Source organism: Erpetoichthys calabaricus, chromosome 1 (assembly GCF_900747795.2).
Source record: "Erpetoichthys calabaricus chromosome 1, fErpCal1.3, whole genome shotgun sequence".
In the NCBI taxonomy this organism is placed as follows: Eukaryota; Metazoa; Chordata; class Cladistia; order Polypteriformes; family Polypteridae; genus Erpetoichthys; species Erpetoichthys calabaricus.
Genome location: NC_041394.2, coordinates 313,139,177 through 313,151,974, shown reverse-complemented (window position 1 = coordinate 313,151,974; position 12,798 = coordinate 313,139,177). Strand labels below are relative to the sequence as shown.

Genomic DNA, 12,798 nt, shown 5'->3' with positions numbered 1-12,798 from the left:
GACTATTTTAAGGATGTTATTATTGTTCATAGGGGGCTTCATCCTGTTTCTGATAAAGAAGTTGTTGCCATGTATGAAGGTTCACATGTGCCCTTGGAACAGATGAGTGATTTTTATGGAAAGGTGAGTCTGAGCATTATGATTTACTCAGGATGTTTAAAGAATTGTGTAATATACAAGTGCCTGTGAGTGGAGCATTATAGAGGGGTCTCCTTTTTGTTTTGAGTGAGCTTGAGTGTTCTCACTTGTTTAAGTACTGTTACTTCCATACTCTTTTGGGTTAAATAAAATATTAAAAATTGGTTTGAGTGAGCACCGGTTTTTATCTACATTTTCCATTCAGATTAGGCCCTTGCCTTAAAAAGGTCTGTCACATTCCTTGCTAGTACCTTCACCTCTGTATGAATGAAAAGAGCAGTTTAGTTTGTTGATATGTCAGTTCTTTTATATTATCTAATATTTTCAACAATGAGACTAAGCATACAGAAAAAGAAATAAAAAAACAGAAAACAAACAAAAAATACAAAGTTGAAAGACTAACTGAATATTGCTCATTGTATTTGTAATCATTTATCTCTAACCAGCCAAAAGTTGTCTCTTTATGAAGTGTATGTCTGGTCTGAAATGAAATAATAGATCATGAAAAAAGAAAAAAAGGCATGAAAGTATAAGTAAAGTGATAAAAATAAGGGGAGAAGCCAGAGTATTTTCAACACTTTTGCTTGTTTAACATAAATGTCATGAATTGAATAATATACACTCACTAAGCAAATTATTAGGAACACATGTTCACCTTATACTGAATCATAGTCAGTGTTTATTTTCACTGTTTTTTATTCCAGAGCTCTCATGGCCATACAATGAAGCAGTTTATGGATATATTCTCTCTCCCAGAGATGACATTACTTTCTTGTGTTAATGATTACTTCATGAGGCACAATATTGACTATGAACCTGTTCATCTTTACAAAGACGTTAAGGTAATGCAAAACATTTATTATAGAAGACTGTTTTTTTGAATAAATACAGTATTAGTTATAGGTGTGTAGTGCAAAAATTAGTGATGTCTAGAAGAAAAAAGTTGATAAATGTTTGCATATCTTTAATTGTAATGTTAAAAGAGTCAGGGAGCTGGACAAAGCAGTTTTATACTCCCAGAGAGTTTCATTGATAAGGAAAGCACCATCTGGACTAGTTTTATGGCTTAATTGTTTCCTTTCTTGCTTGTGTATTTGGCACTGCAGAAAATACTAGACTGGGGAGTTGAGCTTGTCGGAGCTGTTTCATTAGTTAATGTTACACCCACACTGTAAAATAGTCGAACTGGCAAGAGGGCTGCACCTGAGTTGTTTCATTGGTGGATGGTGCAGGAAGGAGGTAGGTAGGTGTGTGTGTGTGTGTGCGTGTGTGTGTGTGTGTGAGAGAGCATGTGTGTCAGGAGCTGCAGAGGGACAATAAAGAAGGAGTCTTGCAAGGCAAGCCCTCTCTTGCCATGAAGAGAAGACCATCTCCCTCTCTCTTTCTCTCTCTCTGACCATTTCTCAATGAAGAGAAGGCAACTTTGACTTAGCAGCCATATTGAGACAGGCAGGCTGCTGGGCCTATGCATATGACGAGCTGACCAGGAAAAATCAACGGCAACTGCAAGTTACTGCGCCACCTGAAACTACTCATCTAGCATCATTTGGTTATGTTGATTTGTAACCAACACTCAGATTGGATTCTGTTTCTTTATAATTTGGGCATGTTATCTATAATGGATAACTAATTAAAAGTATAAATCTAATGTGTGTTCTATTGCTCTGGTCTTATTGCCTAAGGGCATAGCTATAAAAGGTAGTGTAGGATATGAAAGCTAAATGTATGGGATTTAATATGTTTTGTTAAGGTCTACACAGTAGACAGTAAATGAGTATAAAGGGGAAAATAAGGTCACACAAGACTCTATACAATAAAACAAGGTCACTTGTACTGTGAAAATGTTTGATGGATTTTTTATTTGGTTTATATGTTAGTCTAATACCTTTAAATTTAAATATGATGATTCCATTGAAGAAAGAACACACTCAGTTGTACATGTGGACCTTCTCCTTCTTTTATTAATCCTGGTTAGATCCAGTTTACCCTGTTCTCTCAAGGCACTAATAAGACACTTTTGTATGAAATCTTCACTTTCTTGGCAGTCTGTCACATGGAATAACTTTCATTCTGCATTTAGGTCATTTCTGAGCAAGAAATGAAGTTTGGGAATGCCAGTACCTTGCAACCCAAGTGAACAGAATAGGTTTCAGCAGTTCTAGTGTAATTAAAAAGGTTCCTGTAATAACCAATTAGTATTTAAACATGATAAATTAAAGATAATCTAAGGGAGTTTATCATTAGGACATAGAAGGTATGACTGTTAAAATGGGGCTTTGCAGTGAAATGTGAATAATAAATTAAAAATCAATAATTTCAGGCAGCAATGGCTATTTGAAACACTACTAATGTCTTGACTGTATTTTTAAATGAATTTAATGGTATCTTGATAAAATATCATTTTTTAACACTAGAATTACCAGAGCCTACGAAAAAACTTTTTCATCCGTCCCACCTTAAATCACTTCGCACCTCTACATCAGTGTCTTTTGTCCTGTAAATGTGTCGATAAGCAGCAAGCAGCCTACTATCACATCCCCCCACCGTCGCACAGTTTTCTCAGCTCAAGTCTGTTTACCTGTGTGTCAGTTGCTTAGAGTTGTATATAGTAAGAAATCAAGGAAAATGACACCTTTTATAAATACTATATCATTATTTGGAACACTTGCATTTCATGTTTATGTAAACACATCATTAAAACAGAAACGTTTTTCATGTTTTAGTAATAATTGACAAAATGTAGACATGAAGTGTATATTGTGAAGCCTGAAGTCCAAATATCAAATAAACACTTTCACAAAAGGTACAAATATAACAGAACAAGTGCGCTTCTATTCAAGACTTAAGGTGGGACGGATCTACGAGATTTTTCATAGGCTTTGGTAATTCTAGTGTTAAAAACATGAAAAGTTCTGGGTGTGTTCCGACTTTTGACTGATAGTGTATTACCGTAACAGTATAAAACTAAATTTTTGGAATCTGTGCTCTGTATCGGATCAGCATCTAGAAGGAAACATTCATTAAACCATAAGGCAGTTTTCATTTAAAAAATTGTATATTCTTTTGATATTATCATTCATTTTGAACGAATGTTTTGCTTCAGGTGTCAGGTTTTGAGTCAATTTACTGTTGTATTTATTTCTTCTCTCTTGTTGATTCTTGCACCTTTATTTTGGCCACTTGGCTTAACTGTATTGTTAACACTGTTGTTGGGCATGCTTTTCATTATTAGTGTTTTCCAGTATGATCAGCTGTGTATTTAATTTGCCGCATTAGCTGAATAGATAGTGTTTTCCTGAATTAATTTGTCAAGGCTTCTACTTTTGTGGAACAATGCACTATTTCTTTTACTTGTTGGTATATGAGGTTATTCAGTAATTATCTGAGTGCTTTTTTGTTTATTTGGGTGCATCCTTCATTGTGCTCTTTACAGTTTACAATTGTTTGTGGAAAAATCAATACTGATAAACTGTGACATGGTTTTTTGGGGAATCAAATGCATCTAGGCATTTTACTTACACTTAAGATTTGTGCCAGCTTTATAAGTATAAGTAGAACTGTAAGAAATTATACCACTTTATTTCAGTCTTCTGAAATGTCTTCATGATCTTAATTGGCCTTATAAAACTGTCATGCTGCACAATGAAAGACTTAAGAGATTTACTGTAACTCATCGTAAACGTTGACCAGTTTTAAAATAGAAGATTTTGTATCAGAAGTACACTTTATTTGATTGATTTTGTAAAGCATTTTATATACGCTTAATCACTTTCCAGGAGAGGTTTTTCAATGCTGTGTATTGTAAGATGCCTTGTGATGGTGTGCAGTATAAAAAAATGCACAAGATTAATCAACTGTTAAACAACTGTAGTAGCAGGCCATTTCTGCATCTTGTCAATGGGCTTTCAATAGAAAATTTCTCAAAAAAGAAAGTAATTTACAAAGGCTTTAAAGGAGGACTCCATTCAAAAATGATATTTTCTTTATATGTTAATTACTTACTTACTTACTTTATATGTTACAAGCCACCTACCATGTGGTTTGTAGTGGTGGCTGAGAAAAGTGTTTTAATCTCATGTTTTAATGGAGGTAGTACAGTACAACAATTCTGATTGAATGGAACCGAATAGTGACCAATGCTGATTAATGGCAAACGAAAACATCCATGGAAAAAAGAAAAATAATTCTTACGTAACTTGTGTTGCATAATGCACATGTCCATTATACGTTCAAATTATTTGCTAAAATATTATTAACTAACAATGCTATCTGTTGAAGAGAGGTAATGGATTAATTAAAAAAATACCAGCTATCTCTTGCCCTATGTGTGCTTTCAGCGCCTTTCTTGGTAATTGCTTATGTCTGAACCTTTCTTGACTGGTGCTGCCTTTCTCGTGTGCTTTCCAATAAAGCATGCTTCTAAGACTCTGTCATTTATTTTCGAGGCAAATTCTCGCCTCCTCTCCACTTTTATGCTTCTAGTCATTGAAAGCAACAATCTTGGCATGCCTCATACACTTTTCCTCCTTCTTCTTGTGTGTCTCACATTCTCAATTCCCCTTTCAATTGCGTTGTCAAAGCCAAACTGACCAATCGGATAGCTCTGAGGAAATGGACACAAACGCAGACCTTAGTATGTTATTATATTGTAGATACTTGCTTTCAGAAAGCGCAGCTTATAAGATAAACAGGAAAGATTCTTTACCATAATTCTGTTCGATTCAGAAGCACAACATTATGGGAAAGCTTATTTCTTATTTATCTTGTATGCTGAATTTTCCAGAAGTATTAATACTAATTTACCAAAAAATACAAGCATTTTGCATGTTTTGAGCATATGAATGGAAAGCGGTAAATGTGGAATTATGCAACACAAGTTAACGTGAGAATTTTTTTCTTTTTTCATATGGATATTTTTTCACATCATTTGCCACTGTCCAGAGTCGGTCACTAATGGGGTCCTGTTCCACGTATTTTTTAGATCATTATTTTATTTGACATGCAAAGAATCTTTATTCTGTTCTTCTAGTGCATATACTGCAGAATATTTACAGTACCTAATGCTCAAAATTACATAGGACAAACAGTACCTCTTTTTTTTTATAGTCCTTTTCCAGTTAAATTTACATGTCCTTCTGCAATGTTAGGGAAGTGCCGTAGATACTCGCGTATAAGTCGAAAACTTTATGCCTTAAAATTCATTCAAAAAAACAGGGTCGACTTATCCGCGGGGCAACACAATTATCCATAGAATTTGGGTAATGACATTGTACACTCGACGCTTCATGGTGTTAAGTCACCGGTCATCTGCCGTTTCCCATGGTCTTTGCAATAATTATAAGCCAGCAATGCTATTGCTAATTAGCTACTTTTTTTCTAATTTCATTAAACAATTCTTTAAACTGTGAAATACTTGAATTTGAGCATTAGCTTTTTTTTTAATTTATTTATTAATTTTTATTGTAATCATTCCATACAAATAGATCAATTTACAACCAAACAAAATTGAAGACAAATCAAACCCCACCCCTGAGAAGGAGAGCTTAGCCAAAGGAGAAGTGCTTAGGGCTTTTTAATAAGGCAACAATAAACAAAAGAAAGGGAGAAATATATATAGGTAAATAAGAAATGGAGAAGGGAATTAAATGCAGTAATAGTTATTTCCCTTATTCTAAAATAATATTGATTAGATCCTGCCAGGTTTTGAAAAAATTTTGTACAGATCCTCTAACTGAAAATTACATTTTTTCCAATTTCAAATAATATAAAACATCAGTTTCCCACTGATTTATCAGAGGAGAGTTAGGATTCTGCCAATTTAACACAATAAGTCTGCGTGCCAAAAGTGTAGTGAATGCAGTCACCGTTTGCTTGTCCTTCTCCATTTCAAGTCCGTCTGGAAGAACACCGAACACAGTTGTTAATGGGTTAGGAGGAATTGTGATACCAAGGCTGTCTGAGAAGCACTTAAAAATTTTTGTCCAAAATGATGTTAGTTTGGTGCAGGCCCAGAACATGTGACCCAGTGAGGCAGGAGCTGGGTTGCAGCGTTCGCAGGTTGGATCTTGCCCTGGAAACATTTTGGACAGTTTTAAGCGAGACAGATGAGCTTCATATATAATTTTTAGTTGAATAATTCTATGCTTGGCGCATATGGAGCTCGAGTGAATTCTCTGCTTTGCTACGTTCCACTCCTTTTCTGATGTATTGATTAAGAGATCTTCTTCCCAATGTCCTCTTGAATCTTTGAAAGGTAGGGACTCTAATAGGATTTTATATAATGCGTAAATGGTGTTTAATTCCTCAAAATTGAGCAGTATTTTTTCCAGCATTGTGGAGGGTACGAGGTGAGGAAAATCTGGCAGTTTCTGTTTAACAAAATTTCTAATTTGAAGATAGTGAAAGAAATGTGTAGCCGGGAAGTTGAATTTTGAATGTAATTGTTCAAAAGATGCAAATATGTTGTCTATATAAAGATCTCTGAGCATTTTAATCCCAAAACTCTTCCAAGTATTAAAAACTGGATATGTTTGCGAGGGTTGAAAGAGGTGGTTCTCTTGCAGAGGTACCACAGATAAAAAATTTTCCATCTTAAAATGCTTTCTAAGTTGGTTCCATATTCTGAGTGAGTAAAGCACAATTGGGTTATTAGTATATTTGCGATAACTTGCATTTATTGGAGAGCAGAGCAGGGAGTATAAAGAAGTTCTACAGGATTTTACTTCTATTGCGGACCAAGCCTGTGTATGTTCATATATTTGTGTCCAGGTTTTTATGGCTTGTATGTTTGCTACCCAGTAATAAAACTGAAAATTAGGTAAAGCCATGCCACCTTCTGCCTGAGGTCTTTGTAGGGTCGCTCTTCAGATATGTGGGTGTTTTGAGTTCCAAATGAATGAGGTTATTGTTGAATCTGTTTAAAAAACGATTTATTGATATATATTGGAATGTTTTGAAATAAAAAAAGAAGTTTAGGAAGGATATTCATCTGAACAACGTTAATTCTTCCGGCTAGAGTGAGATGAAGGGTTGACCATCTATGCAAGTCTTGCTTAATTTTTTCCATACAGATGGGAAAATTTTGTTGATAAAGAGCTTTATGTTTACTTCTGATATTTACCCCTAGGTATTTAAACTGATCTGCTATGGTAAAAGGTAGGGTGTCCAATCTAATATTATATACTTGTGAATTCACTGGAAAGAGAATACTTTTATTCAGATTAATTCTAAGACCAGATATCTTTTGAAATTCTGTTAGTGCTGTTAAAACTGCAGGGACAGTGTTTTCTGGATCTGATATATATAAAACCATATCATCTGCATATAGAGAAATTTTCTGTTCCAGTCCTTCTCTGATAATCCCCTTTATCTGATAAGAATTTCGACAGTGCACCGCCAGTGGTTCAATGGCGATTGTAAACAGCAGTGGCGACAAGGGACATCCTTGGTTGAGCATTAGCTTTTGCAGGTTTTGGATAACAAACATACCATTAGCTGCCACGTGCAACCAGATTTGGAATCAAAAGAACCAAGGCAACGCACGCTATCAATGCGAAGCAAGCGCAGCCCGCGATTCAAAAAATTTCTCTGCCTACCTGTTTGTCTCGTCTGACAGTAGCTGAAAAGCAGCATCAGGAGAGAGCAGCCTGAAGTAGTCCAGCAGCGGGTGATCTGTCGTGTCCAACAGCAAGCCATGCTGTCTTGTGAAGTCCGGTAGCCAGTTCGGCTCCAACGGATCAATGTCTGGGTATTACTCCCACGCGAATCTTGCTGTAGGTGCATTCAGCTGGCGCGGCATCCTCTGGCGTCCAATCAGCTGATGCTGGCTTCTCACTCTCTTGCTCGATTCCTGATCACTGTCAATAAAATCCGATTCTGAAAAATCAGAGTCCGACTCAGCGATAATGTGCAAAACATCGTCTGCCGAGTGTTTTCTTTTCTGCACTCGCTTCGCTCCCTTGTGACATATCGACGCCATCTTGCCTTTGTTTACATTTCGCAACTCACACACATGCAAGGATTAGTTGCTGAGTCAATGAGTCTAGCATTTCTCCAAGCACAGAGGGAATGCCTGTGACGTGACAGTTAGTTTTGTCGCCATTAACAGATGATTGTCGCCATCTATCTCTGATAACTGTCAAGTTTTACCCTTGACTTATACGCGGGTCATAACAAATTTCGTAATTTTCAGCTTAAACAATACATTCGACTTATCTGCGAGATTGACTAATACGCGAGTATCTATGGTAGTTTCAAAAGAGTGACAGCAGCCAAAGTAACCGATAGAAGTTATAACAATTTGAGTTTTTATTTTAATAGTGTCAAATATAATAACTAATATAACCACATGTATGATATAATGTTGCAGGTTTTCTCAAAACATGACAAAGCTGCATTGTTCTCATAATAATATAAAATAAAATGTATTGTTATACACAGTACTTTCAGTTTGATTTTTTCTTTTGCTTGCCAAGATTACTTATCAAAATTAATGTTGGATAGCTGTAGCAAAGTACCTGCAGTTTTTGTAGTTATCTGTCTTCCGTATCAATAACATGTATGAATGTCCCTAGGCTCTAAGTTTGAAAAAATTAATGTTGTAAACAATGAAATGTTTGTTTTAAAGCATAGGCAGCATAAAGACAAGCAAATATTCACCAAGTTAGTAAGGATTTGGAACAACAATTTAAATTTGCAGTATGCTCAATTTACTCTACTAGCAAATGAGCGACTATAAACTAAATTGCTTCTTTCTGAGAGGAAAACATACTTCCTAATATTTTTTTTTGTTCTGTTTAATCAGGAGTCAATTGGAGATGTCCATGTGAAGGGTATATTATATCGTTCTGTTGAAGCTGATATTGGTAAGTTAATTTTATATTATTGCACTCTTTCCTGTTAGATTAAGCAATAAATACTGTGCAGTTGTTGTTTGCTTTCGGTTATTCTATTCTGCAACTGATCAAAATCTTATTGTTTTCCTTTTGATGTCAGGTTGCATGTTCATATGTTTTGGTCTTTCAATAATGCACTTTTCTAACACAAATACTTTTCAGTTAAGTTGAGATTGTAATTAAGGTAGTTTATTTAATACCAGCAATACCTCGTAGTGATTTCTGTTAAGTGCGTTTGAGTATGGGAACAATGGTATATAAATAAAATTTATTATTTTTATTAAAGGCAGTATCCCTGAATGCTTTAATTAATACAGAAATGAGATCTTTATATAGACAACATATTTGCATCTTTTGAACAGTTACGTTCATAATTCAACCTCCCAGGTACACATTTCTTTCACTATCTTCAAATTAGAAATTTTGTTAAACAGAATCTGTCCGATTTTCCTCACCTCGTACCCTCCACAATGCTGGAAAGAATACTGCTCAATTTCGAGGAATTAAACACCATTTCCGCATTATATAAAATCCTATTAGAGTCCCTACCTTTCAAAGATCCAAGAGGACATTGGGAAGAAGATCTCTTAATCAATATATCAGAAAAGGAGTGGAAGGTAGCAAAGCAGAGAATTCACTTGAGCTCCATATGCGCAAAGCATAGAATTATTCAACTAAAAATTATACATTGAGCTCATCTGTCTCGCTTAAAACTGTCCAAAATGTTTCCAGGGCAAGATCCAACCTGCGAACGCTGCAACCAAGCTCCTGCCTCACTGGGTCACATGTTCTGGGCTTGCACCAAACTAACATCATTTTGGACCAAAATTTTTAAGTGCCTCTCAGACAGCCTTGGGGTCACAATCCCTCCTAACCCATTAACAGCTGTGTTCGGTGTTCTTCGAGACGGACTTGAAGTGGAGAAGGACAAGCAAACGGTGATTGCATTCACTACACTTTTGGCACGCAGACTTATTCTGTTAAATTGGAAGAATCCTAACTCTCCTCTGATAAGTCAGTGGGAAACCGATGTTTTATATTATTTGAAATTGGAAAAAATGTAATTTTCAGTTAGAGGATCTGTACAAAATTTTTTCAAAACCTGGCAGGATCTAATCAATATTATTTTAGAATAAGAGAAATAACTATTACCGCATTTAATTCCCTTTTCCATTTCTTATTTACCTATATATATTTCTCCCTTTCTTTTGTTTATTGTTGCCTTATTAAAAAGCCCTAAGCAATTCTCCTTTGGCTAAGCTCTCCTTCTCAGGGGTGGGGTTTGATTTGTCTTCAATTTTGTTTGGTTATAAATTGATCTATTTGTATGGAATGATTACAATAAAAATTAATAAATGAATTAAAATAATAGTAATAATCAATACAGAATTGAACTGCAATATTGTTTAACTCATAGAATGGGAAGGCCTAAATTAGTAATGCTACAACTTGACAATACCACAGAAGAGCTACCAACTCCAAAAGTGACAGCCTGTCAGAGAAGAGATTATGAACACTTTGCTTTGTGTGCCATAAGTATCTAATCAGAATGACTATTTGGCACAGAGGAAAATGTCTAGTCACCCCTGAAGTCAGCAACGGTAACAGGATGGATTTCTCTGCCACCTATGCGTAAGAAAACAGTGATATGGCATTGAAAGTTTAAACTGTGGCAGGCTTCATTCCGATAGGGCACAGGAATGATTATTTTAAAAGACAATCTAATAGAATTATTTTTCACATAATTAGATGTTATTAGATTGGTTGACTAACCTATTTGAGGTTTCAGTTATTTTCACATACATTTTTTTTCAGCTTAACATATTCCAACCCACCTAATCCAAATTTCTATTTTATTTACATCATATTTTACTTAAATTATATTGCAAAAAGTTATAGAGAAAAATTTGTAAAAGGCATTATTATTGATAAGAAATATTAAATATTGCACAGTGTTAACCATGACAAAGTATTGTTTCAAATTAATATTTTAGGCAACTTTTTAATACATCTGTTATTATCTGCTTAACTTTAATTTGGTACATCTGTTAATGGAAAGCACTAGTACCTATAAATGCAGATTCTTGTTGTGCACGACTCTTTTTGTATACACGTAATGTTTTCCTTTGGTGATAAACAGTACTTTTCTGTATTATAGCCAAAAGATACATTCATATATTTAAACACATCTACCTTGGGGCTAGTTGGTTTCCATTATGTTGAGCATTCCTTACTTTGATCACTATGCCCAGATTACATAATTCAACATTGTTATCCATTATAAAAGATCTATTTTGAGCTATAATGATGAAGTGCAAATTGTATGGTCATACCAGTGCACAGAATAATGGCCATTTGCATGATTAGTACTAAAGTGATGACTTATTATTGTTTATAAATTACTGCATATTAACTATATTTTTACACTTTTCAGAAAAGTATGTGTGTTATGGGGAGCAGACCCAGGCAGTGCTGAGGAAACTGGCAGATCATGGAAAGAAGATGTTTCTTATCACAAACAGCCCATTTGATTTTGTGTAAGTGAGCCATTTTGACTTAAGTCTGAGTTGCTTAATAAAGTTATTGCTGTGGATATTCCTACTAGATATACAGTAGTTGACAGAACTTTATTTTCCATGTTCTTCCTAGAAAAGTCAAGTATATAACTTGTTGTCATTGTCCCCTTCAGATAATGAGTTCTTTTTCTAGCCTATGTATTTTCTGTACAGTGGCTGACAATAACTGTAAAAAAAAAAAAAGATCCATTATACACATAGTTATACAGAAGACAATGTTTAAGTAATTTAAAGCACCCTCGTAAAAGGTGTAAAAAAAACTACACTAAATATAAACCTGAAGAACTGTGATTAGGATAAATATTAAGTTTTAAAAATAAAATTAAAAAAAAAGTTTACCATGGTTCAAACCAACAGAACCATGCATTCTGTACGTACATAAACAGTCTAAAATAGCAGAAGATTAATTGGAAAAATACAACCTAGCATGCAGAAACAATTTTCTATGTAAGCCCCAGTATGACAATATTGCAATACTCTATATTGACTTGTTTCCTCATCTCTACTAACTGCAGAAAAGAATTACCACTTCTGCACATATTCAAATATTTTGATATTTTTAAAAACTCAGAAAGCCAGTGTAAACTAAAAAAAATGTATTACAATTTCTGAATTTTGACACAAATGAAATATCAGGACTTGCTAAAATCATAATACTAAAAAATGTGTTAGTGAAAGAAATATTTCTATAACTTTTCAGTTGTTTTGCAGCAGTTCTACAGCTGTTTTATCTGATAGACTTTTGGGATGCATGCATCCAATGCTAGAACAGGGAACACTTACAGCACTACAGTTAATAGGTTACATTATCACTGCATACTTAAAGGACCAGCTCTCACAATATTCTAGGGACAGGATACTAGTTTGTATTAGTTCTATTTCATATTAATTTGCTGCTAAAAAGTACATTTTGTGAAAGACAAACCTGTTCTTTACGTTAAATTTGAATCTGTATTCTGAGTGAAATGCTTAAACTTGTTTGTAGTTGTTTCAGTTCATCTTTTCAATTGCCTACTTTTCAGAAACCGTGGCATGAACTATATTGCTGGGAAGGACTGGAGAGATCTTTTCGATGTGGTCATTGTACAGGCGGACAAGCCAGATTTTTTTAATGATCGACGGAAGTAAGTGTACTACAGTTATTTTAAAGTCTATTTTAGTGAATTATTTTGGAATTGTTTTTAATATTA

At 34.6% G+C, this 12,798-nt stretch overlaps 1 protein-coding gene across 1 annotated transcript in view; it reads left to right on the top strand.

Moving 5' to 3' along the window:
• The window catches only part of nt5dc3 (5'-nucleotidase domain containing 3), a 65,911-nt gene that overhangs the window by 41,002 nt on the left and 12,111 nt on the right, over window positions 1–12,798 (top strand). Inside the window, exons 5-9 of the mRNA XM_028817477.2 lie at window positions 33–123; window positions 843–980; window positions 8,942–9,002; window positions 11,467–11,569; window positions 12,631–12,732. Of these exons, the coding sequence (XP_028673310.2) occupies window positions 33–123; window positions 843–980; window positions 8,942–9,002; window positions 11,467–11,569; window positions 12,631–12,732 (495 nt within the window). The remainder of the gene's footprint in view (window positions 1–32; window positions 124–842; window positions 981–8,941; window positions 9,003–11,466; window positions 11,570–12,630; window positions 12,733–12,798) is intronic.